At 45.6% G+C, this 25,960-nt stretch overlaps 1 protein-coding gene across 2 annotated transcripts in view; it reads right to left on the bottom strand.

The window, feature by feature from the left end:
- The window catches only part of dnajc6 (DnaJ (Hsp40) homolog, subfamily C, member 6), an 88,710-nt gene extending 83,529 nt beyond the window's left edge, over nucleotides 1–5,181 (bottom strand). The window contains exons 1-2 of one of the 2 annotated variants that reach the window (XM_052011625.1): nucleotides 5,164–5,181; nucleotides 3,932–4,025 (exon numbers count right to left, since the gene is read on the bottom strand). In XM_052011625.1, coding sequence (XP_051867585.1) covers nucleotides 3,932–3,962 — 31 coding nt within the window. In that variant the 5' untranslated portion in view covers nucleotides 3,963–4,025; nucleotides 5,164–5,181. Of the gene's footprint in view, nucleotides 1–3,931; nucleotides 4,026–4,714; nucleotides 4,836–5,163 lie in introns of those variants that run through there. The other variant, XM_052011623.1, reaches the window with a different exon arrangement.
- Between the last annotated feature and the right edge of the window lie 20,779 nt (nucleotides 5,182–25,960).

Genomic DNA, 25,960 nt, shown 5'->3' on the forward strand with positions numbered 1-25,960 from the left:
TTGAAACTAAATGCTTTTAGTGTCTTTCACTGGGATGGCAGATACAAAATATGTGTTTGTGGCCCCTGTCATTGCCTTATTTCCCATTAATTAATTTCCCATTCTCATCTTCCAGGGGACTTAAGATACTCTCTTCCTTTTCATGTATTTGCAAATGCTCTTAATAATATTTTATATTATTTGCTCTCATACCCTCATAATCTATTTTCTTGCTCTTTAATTTTTTTTGTTATTCTTTGCTGGTTTCTAACATTTTCCCAATCTTCCTGAAAATGTCTCTGTTTCTAAATGCAGCACATTGGGTGATGAATTATAAAGCACTTCCTTAAGTATCTTCCACTACTTATCTACTGTTTTGTTTTTTTTTATTTTCCAGGTCTGTTTTATCCCACAGCACATTCACATCTTCATTTACCTTTATTTACATTTAAGTCACCAGTTTTAGACATAAGTTTCTTACTTTCAAGCAATGAAATTCTATCACATTAAGATACTTTTCCACAGAATATCCTCTAGGATAAGATCATGAATTAATCCTTTCTCCCTGCACATAGCAAGATCTAAAATAACTTGTTGCCTGATTGGTTCCATAATGTGTTGTTCTTAGCAACCATCCCTAATACAGTCAGTGAAGTTATTCCCAAGGCTATCATTTTCAATTTGATATGTCCAAGGTACATGAAGATTAAAATCACCCACAATGATTACAGTATTCTTTTATAAGCCCCATAGTGCCTTGTTTTATACTCTGTCCTACAGTTTAGCTACTGTTAGGGATGGTCTATAGACCACGATGATTGCATAAAGGAAATTTCATTGCCATTTTTATAGCATATAAATCAAGTTTTTGAATATTTAGTCAAGAAAATCTCATGTAATGCTCATCGGCATATTTGTTAAAGAATGACAGATACTTAGTTTTGTTAAGGCTTTCACTATTCAGATTCATTTGCAAAGAAAGGCAACTGTGTGAAGTACCAGAAAAGTACCATTGCCTGTGATACGATACTGCCACACAAATCACTACATTGAGGAGAGGAAGAGCAGTATTGGGGCTTGTATCCATATCTTATGCAACTCATATGTTTATGTCACTTGAATCTACATTGAGGTCCCCATATAGTTTACTTTTTTGTTATCTAAATCTGGTCTCCTAACTTTTAGATTATTAGATTTCCTTTGATGCATTTCTCCTACTTCATTATCAGTTCTCTAATATATTTTCATTACTAATCTTAAATGAATTCCTGCCTTACGAAAACATCAGTTTGTAAATGCATTGTCTTTGCAGTACCCTGCAATGATTATCAGACCTGAATGTCAGACTGTGCTAAATTAACTGATCTCAAGCCCAAGGCAAGTATTGGCTGCAGCATTCCTGGATTTAAGACAAGAAAAATCAGTCAAGCTTCATATGCTTTATCACAATTCAATACCACCTGCCGGACTGGAGGCTGAGGTGCCTTTAATTGACATTCCTCTCCTAACCTTGTAGAGAAAGAAATAACCTCTTGATACTGGCTGTCAATGTGTTCTCACGAGGAGAAATTGCATGGAACCGAACTATATCCCAGCTTAGTCACCAGGAGCAGGTCTTGGTTGATTTTAGCCATACGACAAGAGTACATAGTTATAGTAGGCCACCCTTAACACCCATTTCACTGCTATAATTAACTCCATATAAGATAACATTTGGGAACTTCCCAGCACTGTTATAAGATATATAATTTCTTTAGTAAATCAACCATTGAAAATACTACTAGTTATGACTTTAAATTGAAAAACATAAATATACAATTTTTGATTATTAATTCTATTTACTTGAAAATGTCCCAATCCAAGAAGTTGAATATTTTTCTAAAGCCTTCAATTTTTCAATATTTGTCAAGAGTGCTGAATACTTCATGTTTTCCAGTATAAACTATAATAGACAAATCCCTTCTCCGTTCCTTTTGTTAATGCACACATAAGAAAATGCATCAAGCTCAACAAATCAGTCCTGAAGTAGATAAATGAATCCCAGCATTCTCCCCGTCAAAAATGCATCCAAATGTTTCTTCCATTTGTTTATAATGAACACTGCAATTTTATATGTCACAGATTTATTATACTTTGATTAAAACTTTCTAACACATATTACTAACTTTCTCCTTCTTAAATTATGCTCCCTGGCATTTGAACTTTCCCCAATAACGTATTTCAAGATGGCTTTGATTCACATCTGTGTGCTGGCAAAAAGAAAACTATTCCATTTTTGCACTGGGCATCTATGTCAGACATTTTCAGGTTATGTTTAATATGCACAAGAGGGAGGGGAGTACTTTGTAATAAGTATAGTTCCTAAGTTCAAGCATAAATTCTGTTTATGGCACAGTTCTTTTTACATCGTCCTATATGCTTTTACAGGCCAAGACAAAGCTTCTTTCACTCTACTCAGGAAAAGTTGTCCCTTTTCACTTTGGAGAGAAGGAGGATGAGATGTGACTTGATAGAGGTGTACAAGATGATAAGAGGCATAGATTGAGTGGACAGTCAGAGACTTTTTCCCAGTGCGACAATGGCTAACACAAGGAGACATAATTTTAAGGTGATTGGAGGAAGGTATAAGGGGGATGTCGGGCTAAGTTTTATACACAGAGAGTGGTGGGTGCATGGAACATACTGCCAGCAGAGGTTGTGGGGGCAGATACATTAGGGACACTTAAGAGACTCTTAGATAGACACATAAATGATAGAGAAATGGAGGGCTATGTGGGAGGGAAGGGTTAGATAGATATTAGATCAGGATAAAATGTCAGCACAACATTGTGGGCTGAAGGACCTGTACTGTGCTGTAATGTTCTATGTTCTATGTATGTAAAGTATCAATGTGTCATTTCATTTCCCATATTGACCCTTCTAAAGAATATCTGAATAAATTTATCAACGAAATGCTAAATCTGCTGTGTCTTTATAGTGTGATTTTACCTCCATGTTTAATCTTAGTTGAGCCTGAAGCAAACCTTGAAGTCAGGATCCTTTCACTAGCTAACATTTTCTCAGTCTACAAGAAACCTGGACCCCATATTCCCTGTTAACACTGTGAAATATTCTGGATGCTTGTTTACTAGTGGGTTGAAGACTTCTACATTAATTCTACACTGAATAATACTCAGGACAGAGAACCAGCTACTTATACTAGTTATTTCTTACACATCCTTTCCTAGACAATTTCACTAAGATACAGTTCCAAGTGTAACATTGGAGGCACATCACAAGTTAATGACCTTTGAGATTACTGCTGCTAAAAGGCATTCACAATGTAAAATATTAAACAATTCCAACAAATTCTTCAGTGCAGCTATGTCCTCTTGGTGCATGGAAGATGCAAGGTCAGCAGATTTAATTATAAATTCTGTACCTTAAAAAAACTTCATCATGTTTCAAGAAGAACATGGCATTTTCCCACAATTCAGCTGTTTAAAGCTTTTAACATTCAAATGTTAATTGATACAAAAAAAATCTATGTGCTATATTACAATGTTTTATGCCAAAGTATTTGTGATTCTAAATCCTAAATCCTTTCACAATAGAAGCTGAACAGTCCTGCATTTGTGACAATGAAAGAATTAAAAAAAGAAACCATGATTTTTTTCTCTTATTAGAAAAACCTCAAGACATTACATCAATTTTAAAAACCAAATGTGGTAATTGATGAAAGAAAATAGCAGTAAGACTATATCAGCTCCAAAATATTTTTTCTTAATTTTACATCATTTCAAGTATGACACAATGATTAAAGAAATATTGTTATGAATCTAGTTACTCAGTAACACATAATGTTCTGCATACTGTTTGTATAATGCATAATTATGCTTATTTATGTCATTTAGTGTATTTCAAGCCATTATGAACATTTGTTTCTGTGATTAAAGATTTAAAATTCACTCACATTCTAATTTTGTATTCTCTTGGTTCCACATTTGTCTCCACTAGGCTTCAGGCTTGCTTCTGCTGGCTGTAGTTAGCTTTAAATCTCCATCGGCCTGTCAGGCAGATGCAGAAGAAAACAAAAACAGCAAGTGGAAAGGGATTATGACTGTTACCATGAAAAGCACTGAATATGTACTCTTATCGATGCAAGAAAAATGCTGCTTGGGAGCAAAATATGGTTCCTGTTTTACAGATTCCATTTATTCCTATCCCTTTGCATAGAGGCACTTTTGTCAGTAAGGCTGTGAATTCTGAAATGTAGCCAATGCTTTGCAGCAAATGGACATTTAATACACATAAAATAGAACAAATGCACACTAATTTTTTCCTGTACTGAACTAACCGGTATATCCATCTTAAATTATCATTCCATTGTATTAAAAAAATCCACAACATTATTGAATTCAAAGGAGCCAATTGTTTGAAATATTTCATTTATGCATTTAAAAATTTAAGAAAATGACCGCTAAAAAGTGTTAGATATGAGCATTCAAAAATAAAACCTCTAACAATGCTTTGCTGTTCTGATATAAATGATTTCAAAGCCTTTTATAATGTCTAATCGTTTGGTAAGGAAGTTTAAAAATAGCATTGTCCTCTTGACAATACCAGAGTGCAGGCTTTTGCAATTTTTAATATTTTGGAACAGTATATGTCTTCTTTAGAGATATTTCTGAAACCTTAAGTATAATTTGTTTGTTATCTTTGGTGCCGTAAACTAATTAGTAGTCATTCTCCCTACCTTTAGTTGCAGTCAGTGTTAAATCCTTTCATACCCAGGATCAACTGTAGAATTGTGCAGGAAGCCAAGCTGGATTTCTAAAGTGCTGACCTTTGATTTGTCATTCACAAGTGGTCAAAGGTCACCCCAATTCCATCCAATAATCCGAGGCTGCTGATGCACAGCACTGTTACGTGATTGTGCCCTGCGCTGGTAGGCAGAACCATACATCAGCACAGGAAGCAAACATCCACATGCACAGCCCAGACAGATGGCATGAAATGTAATGCTGGAACTGCAGTTGCTTGACATCAAAACAACAATGCTGTACAGATTCAATTAAAGTCAACCTGCATCGTTGGTGTAGAATATACATTTCACTTATAATTCAGTAACTGAATCCTGTCTCTGCTTTTATTAAAATGTACTGGACTAGAAAAAACTTGCATTTTCTTATTTTAGTTTATTACATTTTAATCTTGAAAAAAATCTTCCAGTCTTTTTTTTCATTTCTCCTGAAGGCATTGACTCATGTTGGGTATAGCTGTAGAAGCAAATGATCATTCATTGTATAGTTCAAGGCAGTGAGTGTTGGCAGCCTGCCTGCCAACCCTGCCTAGCACCACAGAACACGACACTGACCTCAACCAATATCTGTGCATCAGTAATGGAATCAGTATTGGAAATTATGCCTTAAAAATGAACAACTTTAGCAGAGCAGTGCAAATGAAAGAATGATGGTGCCTAATGTGGTTCAGCTATTTGGCTAAACTGCTTATTTCAGACATATGGAATCTGTGCCCTTAGAGTTAACAGCGTGGAGATACCTGGAGAATGATTAGTTTCAGCAGAGGCAATGCATTTTTTCATTTATTCATGAAATATGGGCATTGCTGACAAAGACCACCATATTTGATACGTTCCTCATTGGCCTTGAAAAAGTAGCTAGCAATTGTGTTCCTGAACCATCAACGTCCTTCTGATGAGGATACTTCCACAGTGCCATTAAGTAGAGAGCTCTGGAATTTAGACCCAGTGGCAATGAATGAATAGCAACATATGTTCATTGGGATAGTGTGTAACTTGAAAGGAAAACTGCAGGTGGTGGTGATCTCATGTACATGTTGCTCATCTCCTTCAAGGTGAGAGAGGTTTGGGAAGTGGTGACAGAACAACCTAGATGATATTGGCAGAGTATTTTGTAGATGGTACACACTGCAGCCTGCACTGCACCAATGATGGTGACAATGAATGATTAGGATGGTCGATGCTGTCTGGGTATTTCCAGCATCCTCTTTTATTTCACATTTCCACAGCTGCTGTGTTCTGCATTTCACAGATCCAGTATGTTTTTTGTCTCTCTAACTGCCCACATTCATCTATTAACTAAGTAGCTCCAAAAACACTGAGTCATCCAGACAACCTTATTTTTGACCTTATCACAGACCTGTCCTTTGTCCTCTCCACTTCTTCCCTTTCTGTCATCTAAAACACACCAGTTTTCTCACTTTTCCAATTCTGATGAAGGATCATTGACCTGAATGTGCACAATCAGCAAGTAACCTCACCTCTCACCTTATGATGCTGAACTGGATACCTGTGAGGCACTATCAGCCTGAACCAACTGAAGATGTTGGGTCCAGAACACTGTTCTGAGGAACTCCTGCAGTGAAGTCTTAATTGTGGTCAACTTCCTTTGTGTGAAAAAATACCCTTACCACTGGAGTACTTGCCCTTGATTTGCACTAACTATAAGTTCACCAGGGTTTCTTGATGCCCCACTTGGTCCAATGCTGCCTTGATATCATGGATAGTCCTTTTCAGCTTGCCTCTGGAATTCATCCTGTTTGGTTATGCCTGGGTCAAGGCTGCAAGAAGAATTGTTGTGGAAAAACTTAAACTGAGAATCAGGGATGAGTTATTGATGAATAAATGCTGCTTGAAAGCACTGCTGACAACAACTATTATTTTGCTCATGATTTAGAATAGGCTGATTGGATGTTAGTTAGCTGGATTGGATTTACCTTATCTTTTGTTGACACAACATAGCTGGCAATTTACCACTTTGTCAACTAGGTTCTAATGCTGTGACTAATCTGGAACAGCTATGACAGAGAATGGATAATTCTGGAATTCTCATTGTTATAGAGTCAAATAGTACTACAGCACAGAAACAGGCCCTTTGGCCCATCTAGTCCATGCCAACTTGATCTTCTGTCTGGCCCCATCTACCTTCACCTGGACCATATCCCCCCCAAACCCTTCCCATCCATGTACTTATCCAAACTTCTCTTAAATGTTACCATTGAACCTGCATCTACCACTTCCACTGGCAGCTCGTTCCACACTCGCACCACCCTATGAATGAAGAAGTTTCCCCTCAGATTCCCCTTAAGTATTTCACCTTTCACCCTAAACCTATGTCCTTTAATTCTAGTCTCATCCAACCTTAGAGGAAAAAGCCTGCATGCGTTCACCCTATCTATACCCCTCGTAATTTTGTATACCTGTCTAAGATTTCCCCTCATTCTCCTGTGCTCCAGGGAATAAAGTCCTAACCTATTCAACCTTTTCCTATAACTCTGGTCCTCAAGTCCTGGCAACATCCTTGTAAATTTTCCCTGCACTCTTTCAAGCTTATTGATATCTGTCCTGTAGGTAGGTGACCAGAACTGCACCCAATACTCTAAATTCGGCCTCACCAACATCTTGTACAACTTCAACATAACATCCCAACTCCTGATTTATGAAGGCCAAAGTGCCAAAAGCTCTCTTTATGACCTTATCTACCTGTGATGCTACTTTCAAAGAATTATGGATCTGTATTCCCAGGTCCCTTTGTTCTACTACATGCCTCAAAGCTCTAACATTCACTGTGTAAGTCTTACCCTGGTTTGTCCTCCTGAAGTGCATCACCTCTCGCTTGTCTGCATTAAATTCCATCTGCCATTTTTCAGTCCATTTTCCTGGCCGACCAAGATCACGCTGCAAGCTTTGATAGTCTTCCTCGCTGTTCACTATGCCACTAGTCTTGGTGTCATCTGCAAATTTGGTGATCCAGTTTACCACATTATCATCTAAATAATTAATACAGATGATAAACAACAACGGGCCCAGCACAAATCCCTGTGGCACACCACAAGTCACAGGCAACCATCTACTACCATCCTCTGGTTTCTCCTGCTAAGTCAATGTTGAATCTAATTGACTACTTCAACCTAAATGCCAAGAGACTTAACCTTCTGGACCAGCCTCCCATGTGGGACTTTGTCAAAGGCCTTGGCAAAGTCCATGTAGGCAATATCCACCACCTTTCTTTCATCAACCTTCTTGGTAACCTCCTCAAAAAACTCTATAAGATTGGTTAGACATGACCTACCATGCACAAAGCCATGTTGACTATCCCTAATCAGGCCCTGTCTATCCATTATACTTATATATCCTGTCCCTTAGAATACCTTCCAATAATTTACCCACAACTGACGTCAGGCTCACTGGCCTATAATTTCCTGGCTTATTCTTAGAGCCTTTCTTCAACAATGGAACAACATTAACTGCCGCCCACTCCTCCAGCACCTCACCCATGGGTAAGGACATTTTAAATATCACTGCCAGGGCCCCTGCAATTTCTGCACTTGCCTCCCACAAGGTCCGCGGGGACATCTTGTCAGGGCCTGGGGATTTATCCATTTTAATTCACCTCAAGGCACCTCCTCTTCCGTAATCCGGATATGGTCCATGACATTGCTACTCTTTTGCCTCAATTCTATAGTCTCTGTGTCTGTCACCACAGTAAATATGGATGCAAAAAATTCATTTAAGATCTACCCCATCTCTTTCAGCTCCATGCATAGATGACCACACTGATATTCAAGAGGACCAATTTTGTCCCTTGCTATCCTTTTGCTCTTAATATAGCTATAGAAACCCTTGGGATTCTCTTTCACCTTGTCTGCCAGAGGAACCTCATGTCCTCTTTTCGCCCTCCTGATTTCTCTCTTAAGTGTTCTCTTGCATTTCTTATACTCCTCAAGCCCTTCCTCCCACATATCCCCCTATTTTACATTCCTCCATATGCTTATCTAACAATCTCTTGAATTTGACCAACGCACCTGCCCCCACCACCACCCCAGGCAGCATATTCCATGCACCAACCACTCTCTGGGTAAAAAACCTCCCTTTGATATCTCCCTTGAACTTCCCACCCATTACTTTAAAGCCACACCCTCTTGTATTGAGCATTGGTGCCCTGGGAAGATGCACTGGCTATCTACTCTATCTATTCCTCTTAATATTTTGTATACCTCTATCATGTCTCCCCTCATCCGCCTTCTCTCCAAAGAGTAAAGCCCTAGCTTCCTTAGTCTCTCCTCATAATGCATATCCTCCAAACCAGGCAGCATCCTGGTAAATATCCTCTGCACCCTTTCCAATACTTCCATATCCTTCCTATAATGAGGCGACCAGAACTGGACACGCTACTCCAAGTGTGGTCTAACCAGAGTTTTGTAGAGCTGCATCATTACCTCGCAGCTCTTAAACTCGATCCCACGACTTATGAAGGCTAACATCCCATAAGCTTTCTTAACTACCCTATCCACCTGTGAGGCAACTTTCAGTGATCTGTGGATATGAACCCCCAGATCCCTCTGCTCCTCCACACTACCCAGAATCCTGCCATTACCTTTGTACTCCGCCTTGGAGTTTGTCCTTCCAAAGTGTACCACCTCACACTTCTCTGGATTGAACTCTATCTGCCACTTCTCAGCCCATCTCTGCATCCTATCAATATCCCTCTGCAATCTTCGACAGCCCTCCACACTATCCACAACACCACTGACCTTTGTGTCATCTGCAAACTTGCTAACCCACCCTTCTACCTCCTCATCCAAGTCATTAATAAATATCACGAAAAGTAGAGGTCCCAGAACCGATCCTTGTGGGACACCGCTAGTCACAGCCCTCCAATCTGAATGCACTCCCTCCACCACAACCCTCTGCTTTCTACAGGCAAGCCAATTTTGAATCCACACGGCCAAGCTTCCCTGGATCCCATGCCCTCTGACCTTCTGAAGAAGCCTACCATGTGGAACCTTGTCAAATGCCTTACTAAAATCCATGTAGACCACATCTACTGCACCACCCTCATCAATCTGCCTGGTCACCTCCTCAAAGAACCCTATCAGGCTGTGAGACATGATATTCCCTTCACAAAGCCATGCTGGCTGTCCCTAATCAGTCCATGGTTCTCTAAATGCTCATAGATCCTACCTCTAAGAATCCTTTCCAACAGCTTGCCCACCACGATGTAAGGCTCATTGGTCTGTAACTCCCTGGACTATCCCTACTATCTTTTTTGAATAAGGGGACAACATTTGCCACACTCCAATCCTCCAGTACCATTCCCATGGACAATGAGGACTCAAAGATCCTAGCCAATGGTTCAGCAATCTCCTCCCTCACCTCATGGAGCAGCCTGGGTAATATTCCGTCAGGCCCCGGGGACTTATCTGTCCTAATACTTTCTAACAGCTCCAATACATCTTCTCTCTTGATATCTCCATGCTCTAGAACATTAACCTTACCTACACTGTCCTCAGCGTCATCAAGGCCCCTCTCCTTGGTGAATACCGAAGAGAAGTATTCATTGAGAACCTCACCCATTTACACAGCTTCCAGGCACATCTTCCCACCTTTGTCTCTAATCAGTCCTACCTTTACTCTCGTCATCCTTCTGCTCTTCATATAAGTGAAAAAAGCCTTGGGATTTTCCTTAACCCTACTCGCCAAGGCCTTTTCATGTCCCCTTCTTGCTCTCCTCAGCCCCTTCTTAAGTTCCTTCCTTGCCACCCTATGTTCCTCATGAGCCCTGTCTGATCCTTGCTGCCTACAACTTATGTATGCTGCGTTCTTCCTCCTAATTAGTTGTTCCACCTCTCTTGTCACCCATGGTTCCTTCACCCTGCCATTCTTTCTCTGCCTCACCGGGACAAATTTATCCCTAACATCCTGCAAGAGATCCCTGAACAATGACCACATCCCCATTGTACATTTCCCTTCGAAAATGCCATCCCATTTTACTCTCGCAAGTTCTAGCCTTAGAGCCTCATAATTTGCCCTTCCCCAATTAAATATCTTCCTGTCCTTTTTGCTCCTGTCTTTGTCCATGACAATGCTAAAGGTTAGGGAGCAGTGGTCACTGTCCCCCAAATGCTCACCCACTGAGAGATCTGTCAACTGACCTGGTTCATTACCTAATACTAGATCTAATATGGCATTCCCTCTAGTCGGCCTGTCAACATACTGTGACAGGAATCCGTCCTGGACACACTTAACAAATTCTGACCCGTCTAAACCTTTGGTACTAAGCTGGACTACCTTCCTATTTCTTGTCTCACTAGCACATGGCACGGGTAGCAATCCTGAGATCACCACCCTGGAGGTCCTGTCTTTTAACTTAGCATCTAACTCCCTGAACTTATTTTGCAGGACTTTGTCACCCTTCCTGCCTATGTCATTGGTACCGATGTGGACCACGACTTCTGGCTGCTCACCTTCCCCCTTAAGAATGCCATGGCCTCGATCTGAGACATCTCTGATCCTGGCACCTGGGAGGCAACGTACCATCCAGGAGTCTCATTCTCATCCACAGAATCTTCTGTCTGTTCCCCTGACCAATGAATCCTCTATCACTACTGCACTTCTCTTTTCCCCCTTCCCTTCTGAGCCACAGAGCCAGTCTCAGCGCCAGAGACCTGGCCGCTGTGGCTTTCCTCTGGTAGGTTGTCCCTCCCACCAACAGTATCCAAAACGGTATACTTGTTATTGAGGGGACAGGGGCACTCTGCACTAACTGCCTATCACCATTCCCTCTCCTGACAGTCACCTGCATCCTGCAACCTAGGTGTGACTGCCTCCCTTTAACTCCTGTCTATCAACATTTCAGCCTCCTGAATGATCCAGAGTTCATCCAGCTCTAGCTCCAGTTCCCTAACGTGGTCTGTAAGGAGCTGCAGCTGAATGCACTTCTTGCAGGTGTAGTCATTAGGGACACTGGAGGTCTCCCTGACTTCCCACGTCCTGCAAGAGGAGCATACTACTGCCCTGACTGCCATTCCCACTGCTATAACTGTGCAATAACAAAGGAAGAAAGAGAACTTACCAGAACCTCACCTTAGCTTCCGCTCACTTACTCTGCCTCTTCTTGCTGAAGCTTCTTGAGCCAAAGCCTCAAGGTCCCAGTGTTACACTGAGCCACATCTACTATGGCCACTCCACAATCGTTCTGTGCCATTTCCTGGTATCATGGGGAGTGAATTAAATTGGCAGAATACTGTCTTTGGCCCTCACGTGCTGGGTTGTGTTTTTTCAGTGGTTGTGGACATTTGTTCTCCTGTTCGCTGTTTAACTGCCCACTGCCACTCATAACTGGGGGTAACAGAACTACAAAGGTTTGATTGGACCCATTGGTTCTGGGATCACCAAGTCCTGTCCGCTGCATGCTGATTTTGCTGGTTAGAATGCAAGTAGATCCCTACTGCAGCTTTGTCAAGCTGGCACCTTATTTTTAAACTTGGTGCTGCTCCGGGTACTCCCTTCTACAGTCATCGTTGAACTAGGTTTTGTCTCTGGCAAGATAGTTGTGGTAGAGTGGAGGACATCCTAGGTCCTGATGTTGCAGGTTATGAGGGTATACAATTCTGCTCCTGCCAATGGCTCATAGTGCCTCACAGATATCCAGTTTTAAACTACTTGATTTGTACTGAATTTGTCCATTTTAGCAGAATGGTGATATGGTGCCATATGGTCGAAGGTGTGCTTGGAGTGAAGACTGGACATTGTCTCTACAGGAACTGTACAGTGGTCACTCCTATTGTCATGGACAAACATATCTGCATCATGTAGATTGGTGAGGATAAGATCAGGTAGGTTTAAACCTCATGTTACTCATCACCTTTTGCTCCATACCCTGTCTAAAGCTATGTCCTTCAGGATTCAGTTAGCTCAATCTACGGTGTTGCTACTGAGGAACTCAAGGTAAACCAGACCCAGAGTACATTCTGCACTATTGCTTCTTTTGGTACTTTTCCATGGTGCTGTTCAACATGAAGTACTGATTCATCAGCTTAGAGAGGACAATAGGTGGTAATCAGAAGGATTAATGGGGTCTGAAGTCAATGCTGAGGACTCTCGTGGCCATTCCTTCCCAACTGCATACTGTCGTGCCACCAACTCTGATGAGTCTGTCCAGCCAGTAAAATAAAATCTACCCAAGGGCTGTGATGGAGGCATCTGGTTAGTCAGATTCTGTGAGTATATCAGGCTGTTGCATAAACAATCTGTGGATCAAACCTCCAAATGAAACACCAATTTCAAGATGCTTGTGATGAGAACTTTGGAATCAACTGGACCAAAGTTACTTTCCTTTAGCCAAATCCAAAGCCTTGATGGATGCTGGGTGTCCATGAGCCTTATGTTTGTTGTGTTTTAATATAGTGATTTTTGGTAGGACTCAGCAGTTTATCTGGTCCTTTCAGAGTCTCATTATGAGTCAATCACATTGCTGTTTGACTAAAATCACATAAAAGCCAGATTGAATAAGAGCGGCAGGTTTCCTTTCCAGAAGGACAATAGTGAACCAAATGAAGTTTTCTGGCAATCCAGTATTTTCATGGTCACTGTTACTGAGACAGGCCATTTTTTAAAAATGTCATTTTATTTAATTATCTAAGTTCCATGGTGGAATTTGAATCTATGTCCTTGGGTCAGAGGCAGCATAGACAGAAATAACTGAGTAAAAGCAGAAAATGCTGAAAATGTCATGGTGGTCAGGCAGCCACTGTGGAGCGAAAATTAATGTTTTAGATCATTGACCTTTATCAGTTTGAATGAGAGCATTTCCTAGTTTTGTTTTAGATTTCCAGTATCTAGACTATTTTGATTTAGATAAGAGAGTAGTTACAGCTGTAGAAAGATTGTTGCAAAAAGTGTATCAAAGAATGAGGATTGGAAGCTTGGATACGTTTGTAAATGACTTGGCAACTATTTTCCAGGGTAGAAGGAAGTGGAGTAAATAGGAGGCAGAGTGGTGAAGAATAAAAGGAAGTGTTTCAAGAATCCATGATTATTTCCTAGTGGGCATACTGGGCAGAACCGTCAGAGAGGCGATAGAGAATGTAGTTGCTGGATTGCAGCTCATAATGCACCGGAGACATCTGGAGAAACCCAAGCAAGGTACAGAGGAGACATGAATGCTTATCAAAGGAAACTGAATAGAGATCCGGGGCAGGAATTGCTAAGAGAGACAAAATGATTGGGTGACAGGGCAGGGGCAGGAAAGAAGGGCACCAAAAAATTAGGGATCAAAAAATTAGGGCTTAGAAGATTCTATTGTTCTTTTATGAAATGCAATCTTTAACGATGAGGCTCTATTTTCCCATAAGGAGATCATGGGAAACTCTGTTCTTGAACCATAAGTGAAAGTGCTCCCATACTGTTGTTGATGAGGGAGTTCCAGAGGAACATTCAATGACAATAAATGAATGGCGATACATCCCCAAATCTTTGTGACCTAGAAAGGAACTTGCAGGTGGTGGTGTTCCCATATATCTTCTAATACTGTCCTTCTTGATGGCTGAGTTTACAGGTTTGACTCGCATAACCAAAGAGGTTTCGGTGGATTTCTGCAGCCAATTTTTTAAATATGCACACAGCAGCCATGGTGTGCCGGTGGTGCAGAGAATGAATGCTTGGAATGATGAATGGAGTTGTCACTTGAGAGGGCAGCTTTGTCCTAGACAGTGTTGAGCTTCAGTGCTGCTGCAGAATTTTTTGTGTCTCAGTGCTGCTGGTGTTGCTCTTGTTTAAGCAAATGGAAGGCATCGCATCATACTCTTGTGTTATGCCTTGTAGATGGTGGAAATGCTCTGGGGAATTAGGAGATGAGTAATGTACTGCAGAAATCCCAGAGTTTGAGCTGGTTTTGTAGCTGCAGTATTTATTGGCTATTCCAGTACATATCAGGCTAATGGTGACTTCCCATGATGTTGATGGTGATGGTAAGGCCATCAAAGACAGGGATGGTTAGACACTTGAAGGAGGTGGTAAATGGCTGACACCTGAAGATGCAAATGTAACTTCCACATTGACCTGAGGGTTATGAGCTTCAGAGCAGCAGCTAAAATACAGAAGCTCAGGTGGTTAACAAATAAAAGGGAGGAGACAATTTGAAGGAATCCAAACATAAAGAGGAAGATAGGATATGATTAAGTTGATTTGTAGACATGGTGACGTAAGCTTGACACATTTTTGTGCCTACCTTATCTTAGTAGAAATGTTGTTACCTGCGTCAGAAGGTTTTGGACTATGGGTTGTATCCTGTGTGTGTCCCAGATGCTCTCAAGATCACACCTCTTCCCTAAGCACCTATGGTGGCCCACACATGCGGAACTCGAACTGCCATCGGGCGCCGCGTGCGCGTGCGCGGAAGTGCGTCTTGAACTATCTCCTGGGGGCGGACCTTCTGTCGTGGTCGGGGCCCGCGCGGTGGCGGGGGCTTATGGGTAGAGTTTTTTGATGCGCTTTGGTGTGGTCGAAGTAAAGTTTCTGGAGATCAGCTCTCTCTGCCTCCGCGTCGTTTCTTCCGTAGCGCACCGCGATCGGCTACATATTGGTGACCCCGACGTTCCAGACGGCATCTGGAACCGACGACTCAGCGCCCAGCAATGACTTAGAGCAGCTCACACAGCGCGGTAGCTCTGAAGCTCCCAACTTTCTGGGCCACTCAGCCCCACGTTTGGTTCGAGCAGGTTGAGGCCCAATTCGCCATCCGAGACATTACATCTGACGCCACAAGGTACTACTACATGGTCAGCGCGCTTGACCAGGACACGGCAGCCCCATGTCGGGGCAGTTGTACTCGGTCTGCGCTGAACCGTTCCTGTGCCTCCTTCGGAAGTGTCTGACGATTCTGGTGCTGCGCGAGCCGGCGACGGAGGTCGTCCTCTCGGCTTACGGCGACGGAGGTCGTCCTCTCGGCTTACACCGACGACGTCCTCCTGGCAGTCACCGACCCAGCGGACCTACGGAGGATGCGCGAGTGCCAGCGGGTCTACTCGGCCGCATCCTCCGCCAGGATCAACTGGGCGAAGTGTTCGGGTCTGCTGGTGGGGCCGTGGCGGGCGGACTCCCTGCCAGAGGAGTTGCGGCCCTTCGAGTGGAGCACAACGCACTTCCTCTACCTGGGGGTCTACCTGTCCCCGGCCGAGGGGTCCTGACCGGCGAACTGGCAGGAGTTGGGGGCGAAAGTCTCCGCCCGGCTGGGGCGCCGGTCGGGTCTGCTCTGGGTGATCTCGTACCAGGGCAGGGCGCTGGTCATCAACCAGCTGGTGGCCTCCATGCTGTGGTACCGGCTGGCCACGCTGGTGCCACCCAACGTCTTCGTCACCACCACCCAGAGGAGGTTGACGGACTTCTTCTGGGGCAGCCGGAGGCACTGGGTCTCCACGGCGGTCCTGAGTCTGCCGTCGGCGGAGGGGGGGGTCAGGCACTGGTGTGCGTGCGCACCCAGCTGGCGGCCCTCCGCCTCCGGGCGCTGAAGAGGTACCTGTACACAGAGCACCCCCCGCGGTGGCACGCGCTGGCCACCTACTTCCTCCGCCGGGGACGCTGCCTCCGGGAGGGGGCGCGTCTCCCGGCAGCGGGCATCGGCCGAGCCGCCCTGCAGGAACTGCCCGGGTTCTACCAGGATCTGATGCGGGTGTGGGGCATGGTGTCGTGTGGCGAGCGCGCGGCCGCTCCCCCTCCGGTCGTGGCGGGCGCCGGGGTGGTCCCGGCCGTGCTGGCGCCAGCCCCGCCGGAGTTGCTGGTCGGGCCCAGGGCCCGGCATCTCTCGCGGGAGGCGGCGTGGCACAACCTGAGCCGCCTGGCGGACACACCGACGGTGCCGTTCTGCGAGGCGCCGAGGCGGTTCTTATATGGGCTGCTCCTGCACACCTTTCACTTCCTCGCCCTGGTCTGCCGGCCGGACACGCCGTAGCACTGTACATCGGGGACCTGGGGTGGAGGGTGTTGCACCGGGCCGTGCCGTGCAACCGATTCTTGAGCCGGTTCACCGACACCCCGGCCGCCTGTCACTTCTGTGGCTGGGAGGAGACGGTGTACCACGCGTACGCGGAGTGCGAGAGGTTGCAGCCCCTCTTCGAGTATCTGCGGGGGCTGCTGCTGAAGTTCTGGTTGCACTTCAACCCGGCACTGTTGGTCTACGGGCACCCGGTGCGGCGCGGGGTGGGGCGCGCGACGGATCTGCTGGTGGGTCTCCTGCTGGGCCTGGCCAAGCTGGCCATCCACGGGACGCGGCGGTGGGCGGCCGAGGGTCCCGGCAGGTCGGCCTGCCTGCCTGTCTTCCGCGCTTACATGTGCACGCGGGTGCATTTAGAGAGGGAGCACGTGGTTTCCGCGGGCACCCTAGCCGAGTTCCACGCTCGGTGGGCCCCTCAGGGGATCGTGTGTGTCGTGGACGGTATGAACGCGATTCTTATTTGAAGTGTCGCGTGTCGCGTTGATGGGTGTAGCGTCGCATGTGTGTTTCGTTAGTATTAGTTTGCATTCTCTACCGTAGTATGTCGTTGCGTAGTTTCTTCTTTTCTGTATTAGATGTTGTGTATTGACACTGGTTGTCTTTTGTAGTGCTTTTAGTGAATAAGCGTTTATTATTTTAAAAAAAACAGGACACGGCAGGCCGGATCATCGACTTCCTACGCCAGCCACAAAGGGAGGACAGGTACCCTAGAATTAAGGCACTCCTGATCCGTACTTTTGGACTCTCCCACCGCGAGCGAGCCATGCGGATCCTACACATGGATGGTCTGGGCAACCGCACACCATCCGAGCTCATGAATGATATGCTGGCACTCATGGATGGCCATAAACCATGCCTTCTGTTTGAGCAGTTGTTCCTCCAGCAATTGCCAGAGGACATTCACCTCCTCCTCACAAGTGAGGATTTCAGCGACCCAAGGGGGTTTGCAGCCAAAGCAGACGTCCTTTGGCAGAGCAAGCAACGTGGAGCAGCCTCCATCGGCCTGGCCATGACCACGCGGCCCAAAGCCCAGGCCCCGCAATCGAAGCTGTCGAGACCCACGGGGGAGAAGGACGAAGCTTCGGAACAATGGTATTTCTTTCACCGAAGATGGGGTTCAGGCATGCGGCTGCCGTCCGCCATGTGTCTTCCTGGGAAACGCCGGGGCCAGCCATCACTAATGGCTATGACGACTGGCCACCGAGACAGCCTCCTCTATATCTGGGACCGACACTCCTGGTAGACACCGGGGCCGAAGTCAGCGTACTTCCCCCCTCGAACATGGACACTCATAACGCGGTCCCAGGCCCCGAGCTCACTGCCACAAACGGCACCAGCATTCGAACATACGGCTCGTGAACCATCCCACTGCATTTCGGGTCCAGCCGTTTCACTTGGACTTTCACGTTGGTAGCAGTGTTGCAGCCATTACTAGGGGCAGATTTCCTATGGGCCAACTGCCTCCTGATCAACCTGAAAGGCCAGCGTTTGGCCCACGCCGAGACATTCCAGACTTTCCAACTCGGAGAAGCCAAGCTACCGGCCCTCCACCTGGATTCTGTGACCCTCTCGGGTAATGAATTCGCCAGGGTGTTGGTGGAATTCCCCTCCATAGTCACCCCGCAGTTCTCCACGGCCGACCCCAAGCATGGCGTGCAGCACCACATTCCCATGCAAGGAATGCCGCTGCATGCCCGAGCTCACAGGCTCCCAGCTGACAAGCTCCACCTCACCAAGGAGGAGATCTGTAAGATGGAGGAGATGGGAATCATCCGCCGCTCAGACAGCCCGTGGGCATCCCCGCTGCACATGGTGCCCAAGTCCGCAGGAGGGTGGAGGCCCTGTGGAGACTACAGGAGGCTCAACGACGTCACAACTGCTGACAGATACCTGGTGCCCCACATCCAGGATTTCACGGCGAACCTGCATGGAGCGACCATCTTCTCGAAGGTCGACCTGGTCCGGGGATACCATCAGATCCCAGTGCACCCCGACGACGTGCCCAAAACAGTCATCATCACCCCGTTCGCCTTGTTCGAATTCCTGAGGATGCCTTTCGGTCTCAAGAATGCAGCCCAAACTTTCCAAAGGCTCATGGACTCAGTGGGACGTGGCCTGGATTTCGTTTTCATTTACTTGGACGATATCCTGGTGGCCAGCAGTTCACACCAAGAACACGTGGCACATTTGCGCCAGCTCTGCCAATGCCTAAGCGACCACGGACTGGCAATCAACCCAGCGAAGTGCCAGTTCAGGCTGACAGGGATCGACTTCTTGGGCCACAGGGTGAACCGACATGGCGCAGTCCCCCTACCGGACAAGGTCCAGGCCATCCGCCAGTTCCCCAAGCCCTGCACGGTCAAGGGCCTGCAGGAGTTCGTAGGGATGGTCAACCGTCATCATCGGTTCGTGCCGGTGGCGACACGCATCATGAGACCCTTGTTCAGCCTGATGGCCGGCAAAGCCAAAGAGGTGGCATGGGACGCGAAGTCCACGGAGGCGTTCCAGCAAGCCAAGGAGGCGCTGGCAAAGGCAACCCTCCTAGTACACCCGAGAGTCAATGTACCCATGGCACTCACTGTCGATGCTTCTGACATGGCTGGCGGCAGAGGCCTGGAGCAGCTCGTCGAGGGCCGGTGGCGACCACTCGCTTTCTTCAGCCAGCACCTACGGCCACCAGAGGTGATGTCATGAACCAGCAACAAAAGAACCACACTGAGCATGATTCAGTGTTAAAAACTATTTTATTAATCACTACTTATGATAATACGTAAAATAAAAGTAAAAATGTTAGTATGTTAGAATTCAAAAATGTTAAACCTCGAACGTTAACCCCAAAACTAAACTCTTCGTGTGTGTGTGTGGCAAAGTCCAAAACTCCCAGTTCCGGAATGGTTCTTAAAGTTCAGTTCTGCAAGCCATAAGGTGAAACATGAGCAAGGGCTTCTTCAACAACCACCGTTGTCTGAAGATAAGACGTAGACGTAGAGAAACATAACGAGAGTAAATATGAAATCCAAATGTTCCACGATGGAACCCAAACGACACTCCAGTGTTTACTCGGTAGTGACTGCCTCACCCCGAAAAGCATCCGAATCGTGGTCGTCCACACACAAATACTTGTTTCCTTCTACAGGTCAGCAACAAAGTGAACTCCACCGGAGTACTTCCAACTTCCATACATGGATTTCAGTGGCAGACACAGTTATTGTTTCTCATCCATCGATAGAGAAAACTAGCAGGCTGGTGTCTTTCTCCCTTCTCTCTCTCTTCTTCTTCTTCTTCTAACTTCTTCAACAACGGCATTACGTCCTTTATCTTCTATTGACGTAAGCACACCCCACACACACATACACACACACTCTCTATCTTAAAGGGACTTTCACTGAGTCCGTAACAGTGAAGTACAGCGCTTTCAACAGAGAGTTGCTAGCGCTCTACCTGGCTGTCTGGCATTTCCGGTACTTCCACGAGGGAAGGGAGTTCGGCGTCTATACAGACCACAAACCCCTCACCTTTGCACTAGCCAAGATATTGGATCCATGGTCAGCTCAGCAGCAGAGGCACCTGTCCTTTAGTTCAGAGTTCGCCACGGACATCCGCCACATCGCGGGGAAGAACAACGTCGTCGCCGACACACTGTCTCACCCCTGCCTCCACTCAGCGGGCATATTGTCTTCAGGCATCAACTACGCAACACTGGTGGAAGCGCAACAGTCAGACACCGAGATCCCAACTTACCGCACCGCCGTGTCAGGACTCCAGTTGGAGGACGTCCCCATCGGCCCAGCAGCGATTCGACTCCTGTGCGATGTGTCTACCGGAAGACCCTGACCCGTGGTACCAGCAGCATGGTGGTGCCGGGTGTTCGATGCGCTGCACGACCTGGCCCGTCCGTCCATCCGGGCATCCATCAAGCTCGTAGCGGACAGATTTGTCTGGCATGGTTTGCGCAAGCAGGTCGGACACTGGGCCAGGACCTGCGTACACTGCCAGACCGCCAAAGTCTAGCAGCACATGAAGGCTCCCCTCCAGCAGTTCCAGCCTCCGCACAGGAGGTTCCAGCACATCCATGTGGACATCATCAGCCCCCTGCCAGTATCCTGGGGTGTCAGGTATATCATTACCATGGTGGACAGGTTCACCAAATGGCCGGAAGCGGTACCGCTGGCAGACACTTCCATTGAGTCCTGCGCCAGGACGCTCATTGCGAACTGGGTCGCCTGTTTCGGCATCCCTACAGACATCACCTCCGACAGGGGAGCGCAATTCACATCTGGTTTGTGGGCAGCACTGGCACAGCTCCTGGGCACCCAGCTGCATTACACCACAGCGTACCATCCACAGTACAATGGTTTGGTCGAGCGGTTCCACCGGCACCTCAAGTCAGCCTTGATGGCACGCCTCAAGGGCTCCAACTGGACAGACGAGCTTCCCTGGGCTTTACTGGGCATCTGCACAGCCCCCAAGGAAGACCTGGGCATCTCCTTGGCGGAGCTGGTCTACGGCGCTCCCCTGACGGTTCCGGGCGAGTTCGTACTGGGGTCCCCCAGTCCGGAAGAAACTCTGGCAGAGGTGCTGACAAGGCTGTGGGACAAGGTAGGGACCCTGGCACCAGTCCCGACCTCCAGGCATGGTCCCACGCCGGCCTTCACCCCTAAAGACCTCCGGGACTGAGTATGTTTTTATTCGCAGGGGCCTGCGCAAGTCACCTCTACAGCGACCGTATGCAGGACCCTTCAAAGTGATCTGGCACAACGGATCTACATGTGTCGTGGAAGTGGGTGGCCGGGAAGAGACTTTTACAGTGGACCACCTCAAACCGGCGCACTTGGACATTAAGCAGCCAGTGAGGGTACCCACAACCTGCCGACGTGGCCAGCCACCTCAGCAAGACACACGGATTGGGGGCTCCACTTCCCCGATGGACGTTTCTGGGGGGGGGGGGTGGTGTGGCGGCCTGCACACGCGGAACTTGAACTGCCATTGGGCGCCGCGGGCGCATGCACGGAAGTGTGTCTTGAACTATCTCCCAGGGGTGGACCTTCCGGGAACGTTCTGACGTGGTTGGGGCCTGCACGGTGGCGGGGGCTTGTGGGTAGAGTGTTTTGGCGCACTTTGGTGTGGTTGAAGTAAAGTTTCTGGAGATCAGCTCTCTCTGCCTCCGCATCATTTCTTCTGTAGCGCACCGCGATCGGCTACACACCTGCCTGCAAATTCTACCAGCAGGAAGGACAAGTGACGTAGGCTCAGGAGAACACCACAACCTAAGACATCGCTCCAAGTCACACATGATCTTAACTTGGAAAAATGTTGTATATTCTTCATTGATATTGTATCTAAATCCTTGAGCTCCCTGTTCAATAGTACCTTCACCAGAAGCATGCAGGAAGGGCAATTAGAGATGAGCAATAAATGGTGGCCTTTCCCTAGATGCCCAGATCTTCAAAAAATGAATAAAAAAATTAAAGTTGCAATTAATGCCAATGGATTCCTGCTATTTTCCTACACAATGGATGCCAGAATAGTAAAGCCATTGGGCTAGAATGTACTGACCTTCATCAAGTGGTTCATAGGGAAATCTCGGCATATCACAGTGTGCATCCAAACTCAGTGTTGAGTCCAGAGTGGAGATCAACTGTCCTGAGCAAGGCACTTTGCATCCAGCCCCTCAGCTTTGGTAGAAATGGGATGGTTAGCATATATAATACAACCCAATTCAATCTAAATGGGGTGGCCAACATTAATTGTGCAGGTAAGTGAAGTGGTTTTGTCTTCTTATTTTATTAAATTATTTAAGTAAATGGATTATTCTTTTTAATCATTTTATGTTTTTTATAATTATTTAAATACATTTGACCAGTGAATTGATCACCAGAGACATTTAAAAATGTCACAGGCCATCTGGGGGTTCTGGGGTTAGGGCCTCAGGATTCACCACCTGAGACCAAGTTTCTACTCAAGGACTGATCCACCTTATGGGACAGCCACAGCAGCCAGGCCTCCAGCTGATAGGAAACCATCAGACAAAAACAAGCCTTATGAAGTTTGAGGTAAATTATTGACCTTGCTAGGAAATTTGTTCAGTAACAAAATCAGAGTAAGTTCTTAAAGTGTCAGGATGTGCCTCACATGCATCTGGGGCAGGTCCACACCCAATTATGGTACTTACAACTGACTTGATTCATGGGATAGAAAGTTTGCTTATTACACAGTTGGACTGTGTCATTAGCAGCAATAAATGTAAAAGCTTCAGAAAAGACATCAATGGATAAATTGTAGTGGCTAGCTACACACTACGAAATGAAGACACAGAGTCGCTGGTTCGAAATCAGAAGTCAAATGAACGACAGGGGCGCAGTGCACCTTTAATATCCCAAAACTTCCCACGCTCCAGTTCCCATGCTGACGTCACGCGCGGGTCACCTGACCTTCCCATGCGTGGGCTTTCCTAGCCCGATGGGGAAGGAGGAGGGCCCTGCGCCATCTTGGATCGGGGCCTCTGATGATGTTCGCGATGTCGGGAGCCGGTTCAATGCCGGTGCGGTGAGTCGCTACAAAATCATATAATTATAGAGTCATACAGCTCATAAATGGACCATTTCAGTTCACCAACCATGATGCCGATCTACACTAACCCATTTCCTACCTAAGTACCTGTCCAAATACCTTTCAAACATTGTATTGTATCTGCCTCTACCACCTTCTCTGGCAACTCATTCCAGATAGCCATTACCCTCTGTGTGAAAAACTTACCCCACAGATCTCCAATACAAAGAACAAAACTACAGCAAATGGATTTCAATGTAGACAAACATGAGGGGATCCACTTTGAATCCAAAAGGAAGCAAACTTTCCAAAAATGGAAAAGATGGATACACAGATTTCTCCAAAGAGACTTACATTATTACAAAATCATGGGTATGTATAGAAAATAAAATGCAAAAGGAATACTGGATTTAAGGAATTAAACTAAGAGATCACACAAATTAGGATAGCACTCCTGGAAATTAGAACCATTGTGATATTAAGGAGAGCTGATAGGATTGTTAGAAGGAATCTATTTTCATTGGTTGGGACTAAGGCGTATGGCCACTAAACTAGGATCAGACCTCTCCAGAAAAAAATACTTCTGCACACAGAGATTTGGAAGTCTTTTCCACAAATGGCAATTGAAGCAGGATTAATATCTAATGTCAACAAAGTTTTTATCAACCAAAGATATTAAAGGATATGGAGTAAGTTCAGGGGAATGGAGTCTGATCACAAATCACCAATAATATTATTAAATGGTGATCAAGCTTGTTTAAGTCCACTTGGTTCCTATATTCCCAAATGCTTTTGGCCTTATAAATAGTGCAGAGGAATAGGAAAAATGTTGCACTTCATAATTGACTTTGTGAGGGAAGAATTTTGGGCTGGATTCAAATGAGAATCAAAAGATACTACTACAGACCAGGTTTCCACACAACCTCTCTGTAACATCTGAACACAAGAGACAGAAGCAGGAAAAGACTATTGCGTTTCTTATGTCTACTCCGGTATTCAGCAAGATCATGACAAATCACTATCCTCGGTGCCACCCTACTGCATTACCCCATAATTCTTTGATTCCTTTGATAGCAAAAAAAATACATCTCTATCCTGAATGTGCTCAGCAATGAAGCATCTACAGCCCTCTTGAGTAGAGAATTCCAAAAGCTTCAGGGTGAAGAAATTTCCTCAATGACTGACCCTTATTCTGACACTGTGACCTCTGTTTCTGGACATGCCATCCAGGGGAATCATCAATCTTGCTTTGACCCTGTTAACCCCCATAAGAATTGTGTGCGTTTCAATGAGATCACAGAGAACAGGCCATGACTGCTTAATCTCTCCTCATAGGAAACACCCTCCCCACCACCATCACCCCAAAACAACCAATCAATTTGGTGAACCTTTATTGCACTCATTCTGTTGCAAGTATTGTACAATCACAGATGGGGTCATTGACTCAATCTTGTCCATGTCAGTTCTCCACCAGAGCAACTCACAAGTTCCAACCCCCCGTCCCTTCTCTTTAGCCTTGCAAATTTTTCCTTCCCATATATTTATCCAATTCCCTCTTGAAGGTCACAATACTGTAGTACCTGCGTCTACCAGGTAGTGCAGTCCAGATTCCAATCACCTGCTTAAGAAGAAAATTCCTCATGTCATTCTTAATTTTCTTACATTTCTCACTTTGCCTCACTTTGTAAAGATCCTACATTAGCTTCTGCTAACACTTCTCTTTTTTATATTAGTTTCTCGCTAATTTAATTTCTTATTCAACTTTCCCTTTCCTAATCAATACGTTGGGTCTCCTTTGCCAAATTATTTAATATTTCCAATCCTTGGGCTTACTGCTCTTTTTGCCAACACTATATCCTTTTCCTATGATCTAATACTATTTTTAATTTCTCTTATTCATAGAATCATACAGCATAGAAACAGGCCCTTCAGCCCATAGAGTCCACTCTGACCATCAAGCACCTTTTTACACTAATCCTACACTAAATTTTACATTAATTACAATCTATTCTCCCCACATACCCATTATTTCCCACAGATTTTTCCACTTTCTTAAACACCAGGCTCCATTTACAATGACAAATTAACCTATTAACCCATACATTTTTGGGGATGTGGGAGAAAACTGAAGGACCTATGGGAATCCTCAGGTGATCACAGGAAGAACACAAAAACTCCACACAGACAACATCGGAGGTTAAGGATGTACTGGGGTTGCTGGAGCTGTGAGGCAGTACTTCTATGAGCTGCCGCCAAGGCTCCACCCAAACTGATTCTACTCTTGCATTTCCAAGCCTTGATCCTTTCCCTCCACAACCTCTATCCTGTCCTTTGTTATCAAGGCTCCTTTTCCCCATGTCTTCCAAAAGTTAACTATCTAGGGATATTTAATTCCCAACCTTGGTCACTTTGCAACCCCATCTCTGTTACGACTATTAGATTGTACCACTTTTTCCTTGTTGTGCCATTAACTCTTTATCGCATCATGAATCCTGCACAAATTCAGCTAAACAGCCTTTAATTCTGTCTTTTTCCATTTTTCTCTGCGCTGACTCTAATTGGAAGAATACACTTATTTTCTGTGCTCTGTCTTTTCCTGACAAACTTGGTTATCATTACCTATTTTGCCACCCTGTACT

Source organism: Pristis pectinata, chromosome 3 (genome assembly GCF_009764475.1).
Source record: "Pristis pectinata isolate sPriPec2 chromosome 3, sPriPec2.1.pri, whole genome shotgun sequence".
Taxonomy (NCBI): Eukaryota; Metazoa; Chordata; class Chondrichthyes; order Rhinopristiformes; family Pristidae; genus Pristis; species Pristis pectinata.